This window comes from Hibiscus syriacus, unplaced genomic scaffold, assembly GCF_006381635.1.
Source record: "Hibiscus syriacus cultivar Baekdansim isolate YM2019G1 unplaced genomic scaffold, ASM638163v2 tig00110328_pilon, whole genome shotgun sequence".
NCBI lineage: Eukaryota > Viridiplantae > Streptophyta > Magnoliopsida > Malvales > Malvaceae > Hibiscus > Hibiscus syriacus.
Window position 1 is genome coordinate 3,710,820 of NW_024062685.1, and position 21,279 is coordinate 3,732,098.

The 21,279-nt window shown below is 34.2% G+C and overlaps 2 protein-coding genes and 1 long non-coding RNA gene across 4 annotated transcripts in view; all 3 read left to right on the top strand.

Moving 5' to 3' along the window:
- LOC120118494 (endoplasmic reticulum-Golgi intermediate compartment protein 3-like) overlaps positions 1–21,005 on the top strand; it is a 40,011-nt gene extending 19,006 nt beyond the window's left edge. The window contains exons 2-14 of one of the 2 annotated variants that reach the window (XM_039138521.1): positions 7,374–7,539; positions 8,556–8,629; positions 8,760–8,843; positions 9,038–9,118; positions 9,256–9,336; positions 9,729–9,821; positions 10,470–10,649; positions 10,751–10,818; positions 10,932–10,983; positions 11,886–11,939; positions 12,027–12,119; positions 12,359–12,425; positions 12,937–13,265. In XM_039138521.1, coding sequence (XP_038994452.1) covers positions 7,398–7,539; positions 8,556–8,629; positions 8,760–8,843; positions 9,038–9,118; positions 9,256–9,336; positions 9,729–9,821; positions 10,470–10,649; positions 10,751–10,818; positions 10,932–10,983; positions 11,886–11,939; positions 12,027–12,119; positions 12,359–12,425; positions 12,937–13,028 — 1,161 coding nt within the window. In that variant the 5' untranslated portion in view covers positions 7,374–7,397 and the 3' untranslated portion in view covers positions 13,029–13,265. Of the gene's footprint in view, positions 1–7,123; positions 7,540–8,555; positions 8,630–8,759; positions 8,844–9,037; positions 9,119–9,255; positions 9,337–9,728; positions 9,822–10,469; positions 10,650–10,750; positions 10,819–10,931; positions 10,984–11,885; positions 11,940–12,026; positions 12,120–12,358; positions 12,426–12,936; positions 13,266–20,345; positions 20,413–20,780 lie in introns of those variants that run through there. The other variant, XM_039138522.1, reaches the window with a different exon arrangement.
- Positions 15,184–17,298, top strand: LOC120118496 (endoplasmic reticulum-Golgi intermediate compartment protein 3-like). The gene is made up of 4 exons (XM_039138525.1): positions 15,184–15,475; positions 16,473–16,546; positions 16,894–16,977; positions 17,208–17,298. Exons 1-4 carry the CDS (start codon positions 15,334–15,336, stop codon positions 17,220–17,222), a joined length of 315 nt encoding a protein of 104 aa, XP_038994456.1. The 5' UTR covers positions 15,184–15,333; the 3' UTR covers positions 17,223–17,298.
- Positions 17,756–19,000, top strand: LOC120118498. Its single transcript, XR_005515755.1, has 3 exons — positions 17,756–17,805; positions 17,915–18,007; positions 18,744–19,000. It is a non-coding gene; the product is annotated as an uncharacterized LOC120118498 (long non-coding RNA).
- Positions 21,006–21,279: the final 274 nt, after the last annotated feature.

A 21,279-nucleotide genomic window follows, 5' to 3' on the forward strand; every position in this document is an offset into this window, starting at 1 on the left:
CATGTACACCTTTTATGACACTTTAGACTTCGGTTTATGCCGAGAATCGGCTAAACCTTAGCTCTGATACCATTAAATGTAACACCCCAACTCGTACCCGACCCGGATACGAGTCTGATGTGTCACATTGACTTTTCAAACTTTGACTCTTGATAAAATTCAAAGAAAATTTAAAATTTTCCTTAGAGTAAAAGTAGTTTAGTTACGTAGTTTGACCACAATAACCAAAATCGATCAGAGCATATTTAACTCAATCAATTAGTACATGCCAACTATATTCAAAATAACAAAAATCATTTAACCATCTATTTTGATCTGAAATCTGTAAGGGAGATGCTGACATGTTTACTTCTTCTCTACTCTTCTTGCTTCTGTACCCTACGTGTGAAACAATCACACGCTAAGTCGAAGACTTAGTGAGGCATAAAAACTTATAATGCACTTTATAACATATATCAATACATGCATGTTCTGTTCTATCATGTTATACCAAATTACATGATTTCCTCGTATCATATAAAATCATATCAGATTAGTTACAGTAAATACATACATACATACACATAACTCATCATTAATAGTTTATCATGTAATCACATACTTTTATGCTTAACCTTTTCAATCAAACACTATACAAACACAACATCATATCATTTCTATAATATTTATCATATCACTAACATATATTGTTTATATCTCTTGATTAGCCCATGTACATATGTGAGAACTATAGATATGTGAGTTTATGGAGGTTGTGCACTAATGATGTCACCACAGTTCATATAAATGCACCGTAGTGCCGCGTAGAATTGCACCGTAGTGCCGCGTAGAATTGCACCATAGTGCCGCATAGAATTGCACTGTAGTGCCACGTAGAATTGCACCGTAGTGCCACGTAGAATTGCACCGTAGTGCCATATAATAATGTCCATAAGGACCAAATATCATTCCTAAGAATCATATACATATACTAGGGATCAAGTATGTGTCTTACCAGACTTCACACATGTTCCAAAGAATACATATATGTCCCGAAGGACCACATATCATTCCTTAAGAATCAATATACATATGCCAAGGATCAAGTATGTCTCACCAGACTTCACACATGTTCCAAAGAATACATATAGGTCTCGAAGGACCCACATAGACCTCGACTCTTGGCATGCCAACTATACCCCTAGCTCTCATGACACATAACATGGGCATTGTCATTTATATCATTCACTTCACTATTCATATTTCCTTTCTGTCACGTACCACATGTATGTGTAATCATTGATCTTACAATCACATATTTCATATAGTCACTTGGCTTATTTCATTTCACATTGGGCATGTCTCCATAGCATATATCACACAGCATATATCATCATATATAATAACCTATATCCATTTCATGTATCATGCACATATCAAAATCATAAATCAAATAACATGTATTATTACATACTTTGTTCCATAGCCATATATTTACATATCTTATACTTACTAGTTTACTCTATTTCACATAGTCCATATCACGTAATTTACTTACATAGATCATTTTCATACCTAAATCATATAACACCCAATTCTTCCTCATAAAGTTATATTTATTCATAAATATCATATTCTATAAGTAAATACTATCTTATGGTTTGGTATCATCATTTAGACTCAATTCCCTTCACTATATTATTCTCATATTACTCTATAGTCTAATCTTATTTAACTCATCACCTTTCTCATGTAGTCATATAAATCTATTATATTAATTCTTATACTGATCACGTATACTATTAACATGTTGGTCACCTATCATATAACTTATTTCACATTCCCATGCAATCATATAGACCATTCATATTATTCCTATACTTATCACAATACATGTATTCACACAATCATTTAACACATATTGTAATATATATCACATACCCACATCAAACTATGCCTATGATCATAAATTAATGCATTCTAATATAGGAAATAGACTTGTCGCAAGTCTTATTTCCATTAAACATCATAAAACTAACTTATATGCATCACCTGGCCTCACTAGTCCATTCCAATCTCTTATCTTCCCTTTTTATCGATTACTTGTCAATGATTTCGGAACTCGGTTAGGCTCTGAATCTATAATTATACATTTTAAGACAATTATTAGATACCTACACCTTGTAATTTGATACTAGCAACTTAAACGAACTTATTAAACCAATATTTACAATTTTCCTTTAGGGGGAATCGGTTCCCTACTATGGGGGTATCGATTCCCTCATGACATTCTGGAAATTTTTGTTCGTTTGAAGGGGTATCGGTTCCTCTTGAATGGGTATCGATTCCCCTTGCCCAGAAATCATATTTTTGAGCTCGAAATTCACTTCATTTCAGCTTAAATCTTATTTTACTTCCTTTAATATTCCTAACTTCCATACACATATTTAAACTCATTTCTATTCTATATTCACTTCTTTAAACCCAAAATTCCATCATTTACATGGCATTCAAGAATCACACTAAATTTTCAATGTGTTCTAATTCCAATTCTAACACTTCATACTTCTTAATTAGATTGATGACAAGTCAAATTCATTTAAATCCCATATAAGCTTTCCTTAAGCTTATTTAATACCCAAAGAATCAAAACTAATTTATAAATTCAAGAATTAAGAAGCTGAAATTAAACTTACCCTTATGAAGTAAACCAACGAGAAGAAGAAAAAAGAAGAATGAAGCTTTCCAGATACTTCCTCACCCATAAGCTTATCACTTTAAATAAGAGATAAATATATTTTACATAAAAGACTATAATACCCTTTCAATCTTCCATTACCATTTAATTCATTATCAAATTACACTTAAATCCCTAAACTTTTCAATTTTCCTAATTAATCACCAATTCTGAAACTTTCAATTTAGTCACTAACACGATTATGCAGATATATATATATATATATATATATATATATATATATATATATATATATTATTTGCTATCGGAATGTGCCGTTACTTATCCGATCGAGTGTTCATGTTGGTAGTTACTTCTTTGGTTTATTTAATGACGATGCCTCTTCCTATAGAGATAGTATCATTGATGGGTCAGCCGACGATCATACTATGGCCAATGACTGCCCTACAAGTAGGATTGGGTTTGAGGAAGTCAAAATGACTCTTAGAAGATGGGGACAAAGCTGTAGGTCCAGATCAATTCTCACTGTGTGGGGCCCTAGGAAAGAGGGAGTAAAGTGGTGACCAACATCTTATATTATTTAGAGACTGCCAAGATGCCAGAGGAGTGGAGAGAGTATACGATGATACCAATCTATAAGAACAAAGAAGATCCTCAACGTTGTGGCAACTACAGAGGTATTAAACTACTCAGCCATACCATGAAGCTATGGGAAAGGGTGATAGAGGCTAGGTTGAGACAAGTTACTATGGTTTCGGAAAACCAATTTGGCTTTATGCCAGGAAGGTCTACTACGGAGGCGATTCATCTACTTCGACAGCTTATGAAGAAATATAGGGAAAAAATAGAGATCTTCACATGGCGTTCATTGACATTGAGAAGGCATATGATAGCGTTCCCGAATACGATCTGGAACACCTTGGAAACGAGACAGATCCCAACTGCTTATATCCGGGTGATTCGTGATATGTACTGTAGATCTACTACATACGTCAGGACTACAGTTGGCGACATCGAGGCATTCCCAATGGAAATCAGACTCCATCAGGGGTCGGCTCTTAGCCCTTACATCTTCGCCTTGATTATGGATGACATCTATTGTGCGACACCAGATGGTTCCATGGTGTATGCTTTTCGCTGACGACATTGTCCTAATTGCTGAAACAAAAACCAAGCTAAATAGTAGACTGGCTACCTAGAAGACTACTTTGGAAGAAAAAGGTCTAAGGATCAATATTGAAAAGACAAAGTATTTATGTTCAAACTTCAGTGGGAACCAAAACGATGAAGATGTAGAAGTATGCATAGAAGGACACGCTCTTCCCTCAAAGGATTGTTTCAAGTACCTAGGGTCTATGATATATAAAGATGGGGGGGTAGATGATGACGTTACACACCGTATAAAGGCGAGATGACTAAAGTGGAGGGTTGTTACTGGAGTTTTGTGTGACCAGAAGATGCCTCTAAAACTTAAGGGAAAATTGTATAGAATGGCAATAAGACCAGCGCTGATGTATGGATCAGAATGTTGGGCAATCAAGAAGGATCACGTAAGGATGATGGAGGTCGCAGAAATGAGAATGCTTCGATGGGCATGTGGTAGGACTCTGTGGGACATGACACCAAACTCTGCTATTAGGATGTCCTTGGGGGTGGTGCATGTATCCGAAAAATTGAGGAGAGAAGACTACGGTGGTTTGGGCATGTCTTTAGGCGACAACCTTGGATGTGGTCAAGAGGGTTGAGTCGATTACAGTCGACGGTGCCAGAAGGAGAGGACGACCAAGGCGGAAGTGGGAAGACTGTTTGAGGTCTGATTTGAAGGATTTAGCTCTTACCGAGGACATGACCTCTGATAGGAAAGTATGGAGACTTAAGACCAGGGTAGCCAAGTAGTATGGGTCACAACCATAGGGTGTGACATCTATGTTTTCTTTTTAATGTCTTTGTAGTAATTTCCATGACTTCTACTTTTTATACGTTTATGTCATTGGAATTTATGAAGGCTTAGAACTAGGGTAGCGTGAGTAGTGTTGCCTTATTTTAGGTTTTAACCCATTTGACTTTATTCCTTCTCGTAGCTTGCTATCATTGACTTCCGTGTATCATTCTCTTTAGGTTTCCTCTTTTTAAAATTAGTCAGATCTTATGTTTATGTCTATATACAGAGATTTCTATACAGGAATTTATTTGCAGGGATTACTTCTCATTACATACGCGCATATGAAGACTATATATGAAGACTGTTCAACTATGTATTTATTTATTTATTTATACATGCATTGCATTTTATCTATTTTTTAATTTTTTGACTACCGGAGGTCTTCCACGGAAGATGCTCTTAACCTGACGTTGGGGGCAGCCTACTACCCTACCTCCCCCTTACCCCATTGCATATGGGAATAGGGTTTTGTTGTTGTTGTTGTCTTTTACCCACCGTCGACCATTGATTAAATTCTTTGTTGTTGTTGTTTTATTTTTTTAAGGCGTAAATGAATTGAGTTTAAACAAATAAAGTTATTTTTGTGTTTATTTATTTATTTATTTTTAAAAGTGTTCGTGTTCGTTCATTTGACGTTCGTGAGCATGTTTATTTAACGTCACAAACATATTAGTTTAATGTTCAACCACCAACATTCTTTTTCTTCTTCTTTTATTTGGAATAAAAATGGTGAAATTATACCTTTAATCCTTAAGTTTTTTAGATTTCACAATTTGAATTCTAAAGTTCATCTTAAGTTCCATTTAATTAATATCTTTACCAATATTTAACTATCCCTACACGCACCAAAACAAGGCTTCATAAACAAACAGAAAACGAATAAAACTCACACGGCATTAGGGAACTGAGAATTTCGATCACCGGATAGCGCCCTTTTGACTGACGTGTCCGTCTTATATTACAGGACATGGGGATTAGTCTGATGGAAATATAGCCCCTGCCAATAATCTGAAAAATACGCCAAGTTAAGACAGAGAAGATAGGGGAATTTAACTGGATCGTAAATCCAACCCATAACATTGAAACAATCACTTTCCACCAACAATTTACAGATGCCACACCAATTAGATGCAAGAAACAATGGCCAGAATTTCGATATATGTCGGGGACCTTGCACCAATCGGACAGGAGAACAAAAGAACAATGTTACCACCATGATCTCTGAGGAGACCCCAATCCCACCACGGCTCCCATCAGATTTTAATGCACACTTCGGGCATCCAACAGGAGGAGGGGACCAAGATAATGGATTAGGATTGGCCTGCTTGCTCACAGGGAGTCTATCCACAAATGTCGGATTGAGAAGGATATCATCGAGAGAAAAATGGGAGTCAGGGAAGATAGCCTTGAACCACCAAGAAAACCAAGATTTTATTAGGAATAACAACCGGAGAGAGTCAAGTATCTTACCTTTAAATACCATCTCATTTCTAAAGGATCGTAATGATCAAAAGACCGCGAAAAGAACCATATCCCAAATGAGACCCCTAAGGGAGGCAGGTCTCGCCGATCTCCAAACCTCCAAAAACTTAGTAGGATCATTATGGATGACCATTGAAATATTCCAAATAGCACAAAAGAGTAGATAAACGAGTTTATAAACGAGTTTGTTCGTGAACATAAATGAACTTAACACATCTTTGTTTATGTTGGTTTGTTTATTGAATGAAGATCAAAATTTTATTCATACTCATTTATTTAACTTAATAAACAAACGTTATATGAATGGTTCACAAATAGTTTATAAAATCCTCTGCTCATTTACACCTCTAAATTTCTTTAACATTTCATCATACAATATGGATTTAAAATTTAGCTTAATTTACGTTTGGACCCCAAAAGATGGAAAATTGAAGACGATTTTATAAATTTGTTGTTTTATTTAGAATCAGAATAAAATTAAGAGAATTTATAAGTTTTGAGAACTAAATGCATAAATGTGGACGGTCTATTTGATAGAATTTATGAACGTGCGGGATAAAACTGTTGAAGTATTTAGAATTAGGACAAAATTAACAAACCTCGTAAGTATGGAGGACTAGATACATGATTATACCATTAAAGAACTTACCTGTCAACTTCCATATGTTATAATTGTAAAGGATAATGACTAAATTATAAATATATTGTAATGTTAATATGTTGATTCAAGTGATAAGCAACTTGATATTATTTAAGTAAGGTTTTAGGTTCAAGTCATTGTGTATCTAAAACTAGATGAACGATTCGGATCGGTCTAGATTAGTAGGGATAAAACTTTAAAACTAGAGGATAAAAAAAATATACTGTAATATTTGGACTAAAATAATGAACTATTTAGTTTGATCATGAAAATAAAATAAACTGAATAATTTAGTGAGTAATGTGGGAAGTTTACCCCAGGTATAATTACGGTATGCCTTTTAAACCTAAATCTCGGTCGTAAATACCGGAGAAAAAGCAATCCCGTCTTCTTTCTCATTTCGTATCTAGGAGACGCAGGCGAGAAGAAAAAAAAGGAGTCAACGTCCCCAATGGCTTAGTTCCTCCCAGAAAATCTCAAGCTCCTCCTTTCAAGCCTAATATCTATATTATAATTTCAACGAGGTTTTAAGCATTTTGTTCCGTCGGATTTGAATATTTTAATAGCTCTTTTGGATTTGAGGGTACGAAGAACAGGGATCATTTTATAAATCAATTAAAAAAGAAGAAGAAAATAATTCAAAACAGATAGAATTAATGGATGGAATCATGAATAAGCTAAGGAATTTAGATGCGTACCCTAAGATAAACGAGGATTTCTATAGCCGCACGCTTTCCGGTGGCGTTATCACTCTCGTGTCCTCCGTTGTTATGTTCTTGCTCTTCTTCTCCGAGCTCCGTAAGTCTTTTTTCTCAACTCAATTATTTGGATCTGTTTTTTGTCTACCTTGGAATTGAATTATTTGAAATTTGTTTTCTTACTTGGGAAAATTGTTAGTCAATTTTAGATTTGAATTGTGATTTGAATCCAGATGGAGACTAAGTTTTATTGACTATTTAGTCACTTAAACAGAGGAATTAGTAGGTGAATGGTTAATGATTTTACTGAAGGGGTAGTTTTTTGTTACTGTTTGCGAATTTGACCTAAAATGAATGTCAACATAACAATAGCTGTGAGCTAGAGTCATGTGCAAGCTTAACTTCATTTATAACTTCACATTCATTTTAGACCAAGTTTGATCGACTTATATGGTGTACAATTCTTAAGAGGTTTCATATACAAATGAGAGAGTTATAGTTCAACATATTATTGTTGCAGTAGCGTGAAGAGTTGGTAAAGATGGTCTTTTGTTTTCGAATGGAACTACTGATAACCCAGTTATTAAGTCATTTACACTTGATCCTGTTTTTCCTACCACCAGCATTCTGTGATTTTAGTGCAAGGCACTTTGCAGGCCCTTTTCTATTGCCAGTAATCTATATTTTCAAACATTTAAAGTAAAGCCATACTGTAAATGTGGCATGTTAGTGATACAAAATGAGATTCCAAATTGGCGCTGTAGTTCATGCTAGGAACTTTGTATTTGTCTATGATCACTTGTGCCTTCATTGCTCAACCATGATGCTTGTGCTGTTGTCAAATTCGATTCAAATTTGAATATGGTTATTGAGATATTTATTGATGGATGATGTTCTTGTTTACATGCTTTATTTTGAATACTTTCACGGTAAATCTGGTTTCTCTTTAGTGTCTGTTTGATCAGTTTTCTTCAGTTCTCTGAGTCCTAGCATTTTTTGTGTGGGGTATGGTTAGGTTGGGTAGGGGGTGGGTGAGGTTTCATTTTTTTTCTTAATCAGAATCTAAGTTAGATGATCTGTTTCCATTAGCATTTTTTTTGCTGGTCTTGGTTGCAGGATTATATCTTCATGTTGTGACTGAAACAAAGCTTGTGGTTGACACTTCAAGAGGGGAGACTTTACGCATCAATGTATTGTCATTCGTTAATCCAACTTTAGTTTAAGATTTCCTTTTTTTCTTTTTCCCTATGGCCTTGCTGTGAATCCTTTGTGATTATCCTATCTAATTTCTTAATATTCATTTTGGATTTGAAAATGCAGTTTGATATCACATTTCCTGCTCTTGCATGTTCAATCCTCAGTGTTGATGCAATGGACTTAAGCGGAGAACAACACCTTGATGTGGTATTGCAAGGATTTAAGCTTCTTTTATTCTATATTGATGAGTTTTTCTCCTACATCAAGAATAGTAAGGAGAATTTTCCATATGCATTATAGGCAGAACTTTATGTGCATGCTCACAGAACTTACTTCTTTCTACACATGCTGCTCAAATTGCTCATTTGTTCCTGCTAAATGTTATTTTTATAAACTTTCAGAGACACGACATAATCAAGAAACGGTTAGATGTGCATGGAAATGTTATAGAAGCAAGACAAGATGGAATTGGTGCTCCCAAGGTTTGCTATATGGCAATATTGCTTGAAGTCGATTTCTCAGTTGCATTTTTTACATTATCTAAAGGATCTGAGGAACAACACATTCAGCTCTCTCTTTTTCACATTCTTTCTGCTCTTAATTATTTTGCTTCGCACAGATTGAAAAGCCTTTACAGAGGCATGGTGGCAGACTCGAGCACAATGAGACGTATTGTGGTTCGTGTTATGGTGCGGAGGCGGTATGCTTTATCTATAGTTCAAATGTTCAATGTGATATTAGTCAATCCACTGGGTGCATGTTTTTCCTGAATACGATCTTTTACCTTTTTTATGCCTTGATTCCTTATTTTATTGATCCTAATATGTTGTCATTTCATCATCATTTGCCTAAAATAATATAAATATTTGATTTCGTAGCATTTATTCACCTTTTTTCTTTGTTCATTTGGCTATTCTCTAAAGTTGTGTTGTATTTTATTCTGGAGTTGACAAGGTAGCTGATCTGGTCGTATTAGGTAGTGAACAATCATTGAAAGCAGTTCGGTTATAACTTATAAGAATTGCTATCTGTCTGCCCCAGGCACGATGTACTTTTCCTCCCTGATCATTCTTTTTTATTTCGATGTTGCAGGCTGATGATGATTGTTGCAACTCCTGTGAGGATGTTCGCGAAGTATACAGAAAGAAAGGTTGGGCTTTGTCAAACCCAGATTTGATAGACCAGGTATGTCTGCATAATAGCTTAAACTATCAGACTTCTGAAGTGATTTTTATTCAAATGATGCACACATGATGCTGGGATAGAACATTATATTTTCTTTTAGCATCATTGATATTAGAAGTCACATTTGTACTTTGTTGTTTTTGCTTCCGTAAGCTACTTAGCATAAACTGAACCCTATCTTCACTTCCTAAGAATGCCCATTGAGTATTGACCAATTTCAGATCCAACTCCCACTTTTGGATGCCAGATTCCAAGGTGGCAAGTGGTAGTTATTTGTCTAATAATTAGGTATTGACATGGGACTTTGTATGCCCCCTTCTTGGTGCAATGAAAACTTGATCCTTTTTTTTGTTTCAGTAATCTTAAGATAAATACTTATGTGTTGGTCCTGTATCTGGATGACCACCGATATGGTTTTTGTTGCAGACTAACTGAAACTTTTAGTTGTTGATAGTTGAGACATGCAAATACACACACAAGTTTGCCTGAACTAATATCCTAGTGTATGCTTATGTATAGTAGTTTATTGCTTTCTGGTTGGCCTATCCAAAGGTTTTGTCTGTTCCCTCTTTCATACTGGTCTTAACCCAATTGACCAACATGACTTGATGTGACCCTGGTTTATGCTTTCGTGTTTCTATTGTCCAGTGCAAGAGGGAGGGTTTTCTTCAGAAGATTAAGGATGAAGAAGGTGAGGGGTGTAATATATATGGCTTTTTAGAAGTTAATAAGGTGGCGGGGAATTTTCATTTTGCACCTGGGAAAAGCTTTCAGCAATCAAATGTTCATGTACATGACCTGCTTGCATTTCAAAAGGACAGTTTTAATGTAAGATATAGCCCTTTTGTTCCCATTCTTTGTGTACATTAGCATGTCTTATCCGAAAATGATTGTCTAATGTTATCATGCTTCATGAAAACTGGATATAGATAAGTCACAAGATCAATAGATTAGCTTTTGGTGATTATTTCCCTGGGGTCCTGAATCCTCTTGACAGGTACCTGCTATTTTTTTCTTAATCGTTTTATGTTGGTCATGTACAAGACCTAGACGATGGCATACCACCATACATTTTTTCTTCACCTTAATCATATCTTCCATCTAATTCAGTGTTCAATGGACTGAAGAACAACCAAGTGGGATGTACCAGTACTTTATCAAGGTCAGTTTCCTGGGTGAATTCCTCTTTGGTTCATGCTTATCGTATAATCCAATTATTATCAGGGTTATCACATCTATCTAGTAATTGAAGCAGGACCTTGATCTAGACTATATGCCTTTTGGTACCCTTTTCATTCCATTAGCCTATTAGGTATGCAAGCTGCAGCAGGTGACACACCGACACTTCCGTGCTCAATTCTACATTTATAACTGTTATATCATATCCAGATTCACAATTTAATATAAAAAAACTGACCAGTGATAAAATTAGTATATGACTGCTCATTGAAAGATATAAAGTTGCAGAGTATTAACGTCTGATTGAATTGCTTAATTATTTGAAACTTAACACATGTCAGTCAAATTTACTGAGGAAACAGTTCCATTTTCAAATACTAATGACACAAGCAAACAGACACAATTTAATATAAAAAAACTGACCAGTGATAAAATTAGTATATGACTGCTCATTGAAAGATATAAAGTTGCAGAGTATTAACGTCTGATTGAATTGCTTAATTATTTGAAACTTAACACATGTCAGTCAAATTTATTGAGGAAACAGTTCCATTTTCAAATCCTAATGACACAAGCAAACAGATCAATAAGAATGAGACCCTGCTGAGGATGTGATTTACGACCATTAATTTTGGGCTAATAAAAACCAAAGTACCATGTCTTCCATATTCTCTGTGAAAGCAAAAGAGAATGACTCGTTCAAGAAGACAGATTAGCATGTATTCTTACTAACTTTTTAGCATCCTAGGTAGACTGATGGCACATTATCATATTTTCAGGGAAACATATTCTTCCTTGTCTCTGATGCATGTAGCTTATCATGTTCCTAAATGAGGAAAGGCTCTCTTAGTTTGAGGGATTTTCAATATACTTTATATCTTGTAGGTTGTACCTACGGTGTACACAGATGTGAGTGGACACACTATCCAGTCAAATCAGGTGTGGTTATAAAACTTGCAAGAATCAATTCTATCTCATCTTTCATTTAGTCAAAATGATTAATGCGTGAGAGATTGCTTTCAACAGTTTTCTGTAACAGAGCATTTTAAGGGTGGAGAAATAGGCCGACTTCAATCCCTCCCTGGAGTTTTCTTCTTTTATGATCTTTCTCCTATCAAGGTTGGTTTCTCCTCTGCTTTTGTTTTTACGCAATCTCTTTGTTTGGAATAACTAATTGACATCTCAGAGATGCTAAACCACTTTCAAGGTTCCATTTATAAGGGAGCCTAGGGGTCCTGCATCGGATCTAAGTTCTCTTAAAGATTAGTTATAGATGTTAACCCAAGTCTGGAAATTTTTTCCAGTCGTTTCATTTGACTCCTGCTATTTCTCTGAGCTTATTTTCAATTTCATTTCAGGTGACTTTCACTGAGCAGCATGTCTCATTCTTACACTTTCTAACAAATGTTTGTGCTATAGTTGGAGGTAATGATCCTTTTCTGCTTCTTTTTTTTTAATACAAATTAATACTAGCACGTTTCCCCCATAATGAACTTGTTCGTATTTGATCACCTTTGTACGAGGGAACCCAAGATCTTACAGATCCGACTTCTAAAATCTAAAATTCACTTCACAAGTTTAAAATCCTCTTCCCTTGAACTTTTTTTTTTGTTATTTTCTTTAAATAAGGGAATGAAAAATAAAGGTTCGTTTTTATGTTGTATAGGGACACATGAATAGATTCGGTAGTTCCTGGATCAATCTCTCTGTAACAGAGTGAAAAAACTATTTTCTTTGGTAGGGGTCAAAATAGATGATATATTTTCAAGTTTTAATCACCTTCATTAAAATCTAGCAATTTATTCCCATTTTAATTCAAGAACAGTTTCAATACCAAGACTATGGTTTTGTCAACGAATTTACAGCAGCTTTTAATTCACAGATATACCCTTGTTTGGATTGGTGTTTGATTAATTGCTTTACTTTTTTTTTCCAGGTGTTTTTACGGTTTCGGGAATATTGGACTCTTTTGTATACCATGGTCAAAAAGCAATCAAGAAGAAGATGGAAATTGGTAAATTAAGTTGAAGATGCACAACATTCTGCTATTTCATGTTCCGTCAACAGGTGCTTGGTGGGGGAAAGCGAATCAAGCAAGAGGACCAGTGCGATCAGTTCAGTTATTATATTTCTTGGTAAACATGAATGAGATTTTGTTGACACATTCGATGGTTGAATTAGACCCATGTCATAGTTCATTTACAAGTTATAGTCGTCTTTGAGCCTATTAAAACCATATTTAATATGATTTATGAATTAACTGGATTTAAGTGTTAACTACGTATCTAAAGCTAAATTCTCAGGTCAAATGAATCCAAGTAAGGAATCTACCAAGTACTCAAGATCAAGTTCAATTACCAACTTAATACCTTTTCCTATTTTTCACACATCGAGTGTTTCGGCATATTCTTAGCTTTACATTCTTCAATTAAATTTTCGTGAATCAACTCATAGGCATATATTGGTTAGTTATGAGGAAGGATTGGTGGATACTTGAATTTATCAAATATGATTTACAAAAAAAAAACAGTTTAAAATAATTAACAAAACTTAATCGAGTAAAATAACTTCATAGAGAGAGTTAATTGGATAAAAACACTTAAAATTTTGAAAAAAAAATTATTTCAATAACGTGTTAAAAAAAACAAATTGACCATATAAGGTACAAGTACGTTAAAAGGAATAACTTCAAAATTCATCTGGATCACAAGACGACTTCCACGAAACACCATACCAAGTACCCTAGTTATAGAAATAATTTAACTACACCCAGAAGTAAAAAATTCCAACCCTTTACTCAAACAATTTTGCCCCTAAAATCTATTAAATAGAAGTTTAAATAAAAGACTGTCCGGTTAAAAAAAACACTAGGGGATCTGGACCACAATGCCCTAGTCCCACAACTCATATCAATGTAACAGGCAAGCCATCATGATGCAATCGTAAAACCTACCCAGGGTATCAAACACTCGTTCAGTCAACCTACTGCCCCTACTTGAGTTATAAGCTAACGCTACTTAACTCGGTGGTACACAATTTGTGAACCAGTTCTTTATAAAATATAATTAAGCTGTAAACATGGTCCATGTGGGACTACTTAGATTCGATTCAATTGAAAAAAATTATTTTTAACTTTGACTCGACTTAAAAACTTATAAGTTTAAAATTATCAAGTTCAAACAAAATTAGAAATAAAAAATTTAAGATTGATTCAAGCTCAAAAAAATTTGAACTTTAAACATTTTCAGATTTAACTCGAACATGAACCTTAAATACATAAAAACTTTATATTGTATTTTTCTAAAATAAATTAACATATAAATATTAATATTATTAATAATTTAATTCTAAAATAAAAAATTAATATATATTTTTTAAATTTTTTGTGAGTTTTTCTAATCGAATATCAAATAGTTTATTTCGATTCGTTAAGAATTCAAGTTAAATTGAAACTCAAATCGAACTCATTTTATTTGAATATTGATTAATTTTAATAAAATCCAATTCAAATACTTTGTTATATGTATTTGCTGTTGAATATGTGTTTGAATGACCTATATGATTACTGATGATAATTAATTTTAAGATTCAAAATTTATTGAGTGACGCTTAATTGAATTTAAGTTGTATGTAATACAATAACTTTTATATTTTTGTTATGTAATGAATATTTATTTAATTCAACTATATTTATATTTTGTTAATATAAATTATATATTGTAAATATTTTTAGATATAGATATATTAGTTTTCAAATAAATTAAAATTAATTATTTTATATATAAAAATGTTTTTTAACAGCTAAGTATATTAGAAAAATAATATTTTTTAGATTAATTTACGATAAGTCCAACACATTATCTTTTCAAAGATAACTCTCAATCATTTAATATATACAATCACACCCCCTAATATTCTTAGTTTTGGAACTTAAGATTATCAATAAAATAAAAAAATTCCACAAATAAATTAAGAATACCATCACATTTCCCAAAATTTAATGGTTTATTTGTTGCATTCGTAGAGATACAAAAAGGGTTAAGGCGCGAACTGCTCGATGACCAACCTTAAAACCGAAAATGGCGGGGGAAGGAAAAGAATTAAGCCTCGCCTTCCTTCTCAATAGGCTTAGCTCCTCCCTCGAAATCTTAAACTCCTCGTTTCTCATCTGAAGCATAACGAGGTATTTAAGCAATTTGTTCCGTCGGATTAGATTCTTTTAATTTGTATCTAGATTATTATTATTATTTTTCGATTTTAGGGGAAGGACAAAGGGGATCATTTCATATATCAATTCAAACTAGATAGAAGAATTTTAAAACATATAGAATAAATGGCTGGAATAATGAATAAGTTGAAGAAATTAGACGCCTATCCTAAGATCAGCGGGGATTTCTACAACCGTACACTTTCCGGTGGCATTATCACCCTCGTCTCCTCCGTTGTTATGTTATTGCTCTTCTTTTCCGAGCTCCGCAATTTTCTCTTCTCCACTCAATATTTGGATTTGTCCTTGTATATTTGAAATTTGTTTTCTTACCCTGGAGAATTGTTAGTCGTTTTAAGGATTGAATTGTGATTTCAATCGAGACGGTGACTAAGTTTTATTGATGGATTAGTAAGGAAATTGTTAATCAGTTTACTAAGAGGGCAGCTTTTGATGACTTTGGGAGTTGGTTTGATCTAAAATGAATAAGGAGAGGGTTATGGTTAAACTTCTATGGTGCACAATTCTTGAGGGGTTGTATATGAATAAGGAGAGGGTTATAGTTCAAATTCAGCACATTATTGACGTAGCAATTTGGTTGAAGAGTTGGTAGAGATGGCCTTTATTTTGCAGATGGAACTACTGGTAACACATTGAAGTCATTTACAATTGATCATGTTTTGCCTACCATCCACTTCCTGTGATTTTAGTGCAAGACACTTTGCCTGCTCTTTTCTAGAGCTAGTAATCTGTATTTTCAGACATTTCAAGTAAAACAATACAGGCATGTTAATGATAAAAAAGTTGGGATCTTTGAATTTGCCTATAATCACTTGAATTTGCCTTCATTCAAGGAACTTTGAATGTGGTCTGGCCTTCATTCAAGGAACTTTGAATTTGCCTATAATCACTTGCACATTCATTCCTCAACCATGACGCTTGAGCTGGTGTCAGGTTCCATTGAAATTTGAATATGGTTATTGAGATCTTTATAGATGGATGGTATTCTTGGTTATATGTTTTATCTTGATTCTTGAATACTTTCAAATTAAACCTGGTTTCTTTTGTGTCTGCTTTATCTGTTTTCTTCAATTCTATTAACTCCTAGCATTTTTAACATGGGGTATGGATTTATTTTATTTTATTTTATTTTTTGTGTTGGGTTGGGGGGGTTTACAGTGAGGTATCTTTTTGTCTTATTAAGAATCCAAGTTAGATGATCTGTTTCCATGAACATGTTTTCGTTTTCCTGGTCTTGGTTGCGGAACTCTATCTTCATGCTTTCACTGAAACAAAGCTTGTGGTTGACACTTCAAGAGGGGAAACTCTACACATCAAGGTATTTTCATATGCTAATTCAACTTTATTTTAAGATTTTCCCTTTCAGATTTTTCCTTATGGCCTTGAATTTCACATAATTTTTTTTAAAATTATTCTTTTGCAAGATTTCCTGAAGATTCTTCCATGGTATTTTTTCATGTTTTATTGTAACTTTTTTTAAAAAAAAAATTGTAAACTGTTTTTGTATGTTCTGAATCAACATATTCTGCATTATGAGAATGAATGTAACCACCCATTATATTACACATTTCCTAGTGTCTCTTCCGTTGGGTATAGCACTGCTGTGAATCCTTAGTAATTATTCTATCTAGTTTTTTAATGTTCGTTTTGGATTTGAAAATGCAGCTTGATATCACTTTTCCTGCTCTTGCATGCTCAATCCTCAGCGTTGATGCAATGGATATAAGTGGAGGGCAACACCTTGATGTGGTATATATTGTAAGTAGTTATGCTTTTTCATTCTATCTTGTTGAATTTCTCTCCTACATCAAGTGTCGTAAATGGATGTTCTAATTTACTCTCTCTCTCTCTTCATGCGCGCATAGAGGAATTTTCATATGCAATATGGGCATGAGTTTATGTTCATGCTCACAGAACTTACTTTTTCGATGAATGCTGCTAAAATTGTCTAGTTGTCGCTAAACATTTATTCTTATAAGCATGCAGAAACATGATATAATCAAGAATCGGTTAGATGAACATGGTAATGTTATAGAATCAAGACCAGATGGAATTGGTGCCACCAAGGTTTGCTATATGGCAATATTTTTGAAGTTGATTTCCCAGATGCATTTTTTTTTCTTTATGTAAAGGATCTGATGAACCACACATTCATCTCCGTTTTTTTTTTGCTTAACTTTCTGCTCATAATTCTTCTTCTTCACACAGTTTGAAAAATCTTTACAGAAGCATAATGGTAGGCTCGAGCACAATGAGACGTATTGTGGTTAATGCTATGGTGCAGAAGTGGTATGCTTCATCTATAGTTCCCTGTGATATAAGTTAATTACTGGGTGCATGTTTTTCCTGAATACGAAGCGTCTTTGACTTGTTTTTGAGTTCTCAATACCTTATTTTCTTGATCTCAAGATGATTGTAATTTTGTGTTGTCATCATATGGCTGAAATAATATTAATTTGATTTAGTAACATTCGTTCACCTTTTTTTCTTTTGTCATTTGGCCATTCCCTAATTTTTTTTGTTTTGGTTGTATTTTATTCTGGAGTTGATGAGGCAGGTGAAGTGGTCAGTGCATAGGTAGTGAATAATCATCGGAAACAGTCTGGTTACAAGAATTATTATCTTTCTGCTCCAGGCATGATGTTCTTTTCCTCCCTGAGCATTGTCTGTTCTTTTGATGTTGCAGGCAGCTGATGATTGTTGCAACTCCTGTGAGGATGTTCGTGAAAGATACAGAAAGAAAAGTTGGTCTTTGTCAAACCCTGATTTGATCGACCAGGTCTGTCTGCATAATAGCTTAAACTAACTATCAGATTTTTGAAGTAACTTTAATTTGAAGGACACACAGACGAATGTGCACGGATAGGAAATGTTTTTTTCCTTTTGCTTCATTGATATTGATAGTCATGCTTGGACTTCATTGTTTTTCATTTGATAGCTACTTTGATATATTGAATCTCTTTCTCCGTTCCTAATAATGCCTATTTAATATTGGCCATTTCTATATCCAACTCCCCAAGAGGCTCTATTTGGATGCCAGCTGTCAAGGTGGCAAGGGGAATAGATATTGTCTAATAATTAAGTAATCGACATGGAACTTGCATGCCCACGTTTTGGTACATTAAAAAACTTGATATCTCTTATTTTCAATAATCTTAAATATTTATCTTATTCCAGGAAAATGACCAATATAGTTTCTTCTTTGTAATCTTTCATGTCCGTTTTATGGTCCAAATTCTAGGTTTGCGGCTACCCCTCCCAACAATGTTGTCTCCAAGGTTCAAACTTGGGTTCTGTCCTCAGGAGTGCAGTGTTACTTTCCAATTCAGTTTTGTAGCATAAATACTTGTAACTTCTAGTCATTAACAGTTGATGCCAGAAAAAAGATATACAAGTTTGCCTTAACTATCAAAAGACTGTCTGTTCCCCCTTAAATATTGATTTTGTTTTTAACCCAGTTAACCTACATGACTTAATGTGACCCTCGTTTATGCTTTCTTGCTTCTGTTGTTCAGTGCAAGAGAGAGGGTTTTCTTCAGAAGGTTAAGGATAAAGAAGGTGAGGGGTGTAATATATATGTCTCTTTAGAAGTTAATAGGGTGGCAGGGAAATTTCATTTTGCACCTGGGAAAAGCTTTCCGCAATCAAATGCTCATCTGCTTTATTTTCTAGCATTTCAAAAGGACAGTTTTAATGTAAGACGAAGGCAGCCCTTTTGTTTCCATTCTCTGTGTATGTTAGCATGTCTTATCTGAAAATGATTATCTAATGTTTACCATGCTTCTTGAATATTTGATACAGCTCAGTCACAAGATCAATAGATTAGCTTTCGGAGATTACTGCCCTGGGGTCGTGAATCCTCTTGATAGGTGCTTGCTAACTTTTGCTTGAGCATTTTACCTTGGCCATGTACAAGAGCTCGTTGTTTGCATATTTTATATTTTTTTTTCTTGTTCTAATTCAGTGCTCAATGGACACAAAAACAACCAAGTGGGATGTACCAGTACGATAAAGGTTGGTTTTCTGTGTGAATTCATATTTAGTTATTTACTATTTTATTCTCCAATCCTTATCAGAGTTGTCACATAAATCTAGTAATCCAAGCCATTACTCTAGGGTCTAGACTATTTGCTTTTTGGTACCCTCGTCATTCCATTAGCCATTACTGTATGCGGTGACACTTCCAAACCTTGTTCTACATGTAATTGTTATATCGCATCAAGGTTTGATATTCAATATAAACAGAAAAAAGAACAAGAAAGGAAAACCCAACAATTTTGATAAAATTAGTATATGCTTGCCATTCATTGAGCTGTATAAATTGATTGGAGAATTAAAAGTCTGATTAGCTTAATCGATTTAAATTTAATGCATGTTGTTTTGTGTATTGACGAAACATTTCCATTTTCAAATGCTAATGGCACTAGCAAACAGATCAATGAAGATAAAAATGAGACCCTACTGAATGTGGTTTACTACGGTTGAACATTTAGGGCTAATATAAACCAAAATACCATGTGTTCCATCTTCTCCATCACTCTACGAAAACAATAGAGAATGACACATAGAAGAAGAATGATTAGCATGTATTCTTACAAACTCTGCTACCTCCTCGGTAGATTGATGGCTTACATTAATATTGTCAGGGTCATGGATTCTTCCTTCTTTTATATCTCATGCACGTAGCTTATCATATTCCTAAATGAGCTTTAAATAATAAAAGGGTCACTTTGAGGAATTTTCAATATACTTTCTGTCTCGTAGGTTGTACCGACCGTGTACACATGTGAGTGGACACACTATCCAGTCTAATCAGGTGTGGTTAAAAAACTTGCAGAAAATCAATTTTATGGTCGCTCATTTAATCAAAACGACCAACTTTCGGGAGATCGCTTTCGACAGTTTTCTGTAACATAGGCCAGCTTCAATCCCTCCCTGCAGTTTTCTTCTTTTATGCGATCTCTTTGCCTGAAATGAACATTTGATGCCTTAGAGATGCCACATCACTTTCAATGTTAGCTCTAGTTATTTATTATTAAATAAACAAGGGAGTCCAAGGGGTCGAGCACCAGAATAAAGTTGATCTCTTAGAGAGTTTATTTTCAACTTTTTTGCAGGTGACTTTCGCAGAGCAGCATATCTCATTCTTGCATTTTCTACCAAATGTTTGTGCTATAGTCGGAGGTAAGAAGCCTTCTCTTATTCATCCGTTACGAATTAATATACTCGTTCACTATTCGATCAACTTCGTCCATCTTTATCTTTATGTTGGGGATTTTATTTATTAACCATATCTCTTTAACTGAGCTAACAAACCATACCTGAAGACTTTCTTTTTCGGGGTTCAAAACAGAGTATCATCTTCCCATGTTTTTCATCTTCTATTAAATTCTATCAATTTATTCTCAAGTTCAATTCGAGAAAGCTTTGATTCCAAGAATATGGCTGTGTTAACGGATAAACGGAAGCCTTAAATTCACAGATAGGCCCCTTCACAATGACTTGATCGGATTGGACTTGTTGATTATTTGTTCCCATTTTTTTCTATTCAGGTGTTTTCACAGCTGCAGGAATATTACTCTTCCATATACCACGGCCAAAAGGCAATCAAGAAGAAGATGGAAATTGGTAAACACAGTTAATGGTCAATCCAAGCTGCAGTTTCGTGTTCCGGTAACAGGTGGTCGATGAAAATTCAAACCGATCGACTGAGAAGACCACAACGATGTATGTACACTTGTTTATTAGATTTCTAGCTAATCCTAACTGAAAATTTTGATAACACGTTCCTGTTACAATAATAACAATCCAAGATGAGAATCAAACAAACAAACAAAAAATTCAACTTCTTAAAAATAATAATAAAATGATCTAAAAAGAAATATTCTATATGATAAATTAATCGATTGAAAACAGTTGAAGGCATGTTTTGAAAACAATTTTATTAAAATAGATTTTCGGTCGCGAAATATACTTTTACCTTTATCTATCATCAAAAAAATTAGAGGAATAGAAAAATATTTTCCTTTCGAGTTGTTTTAAGTTTTTGAA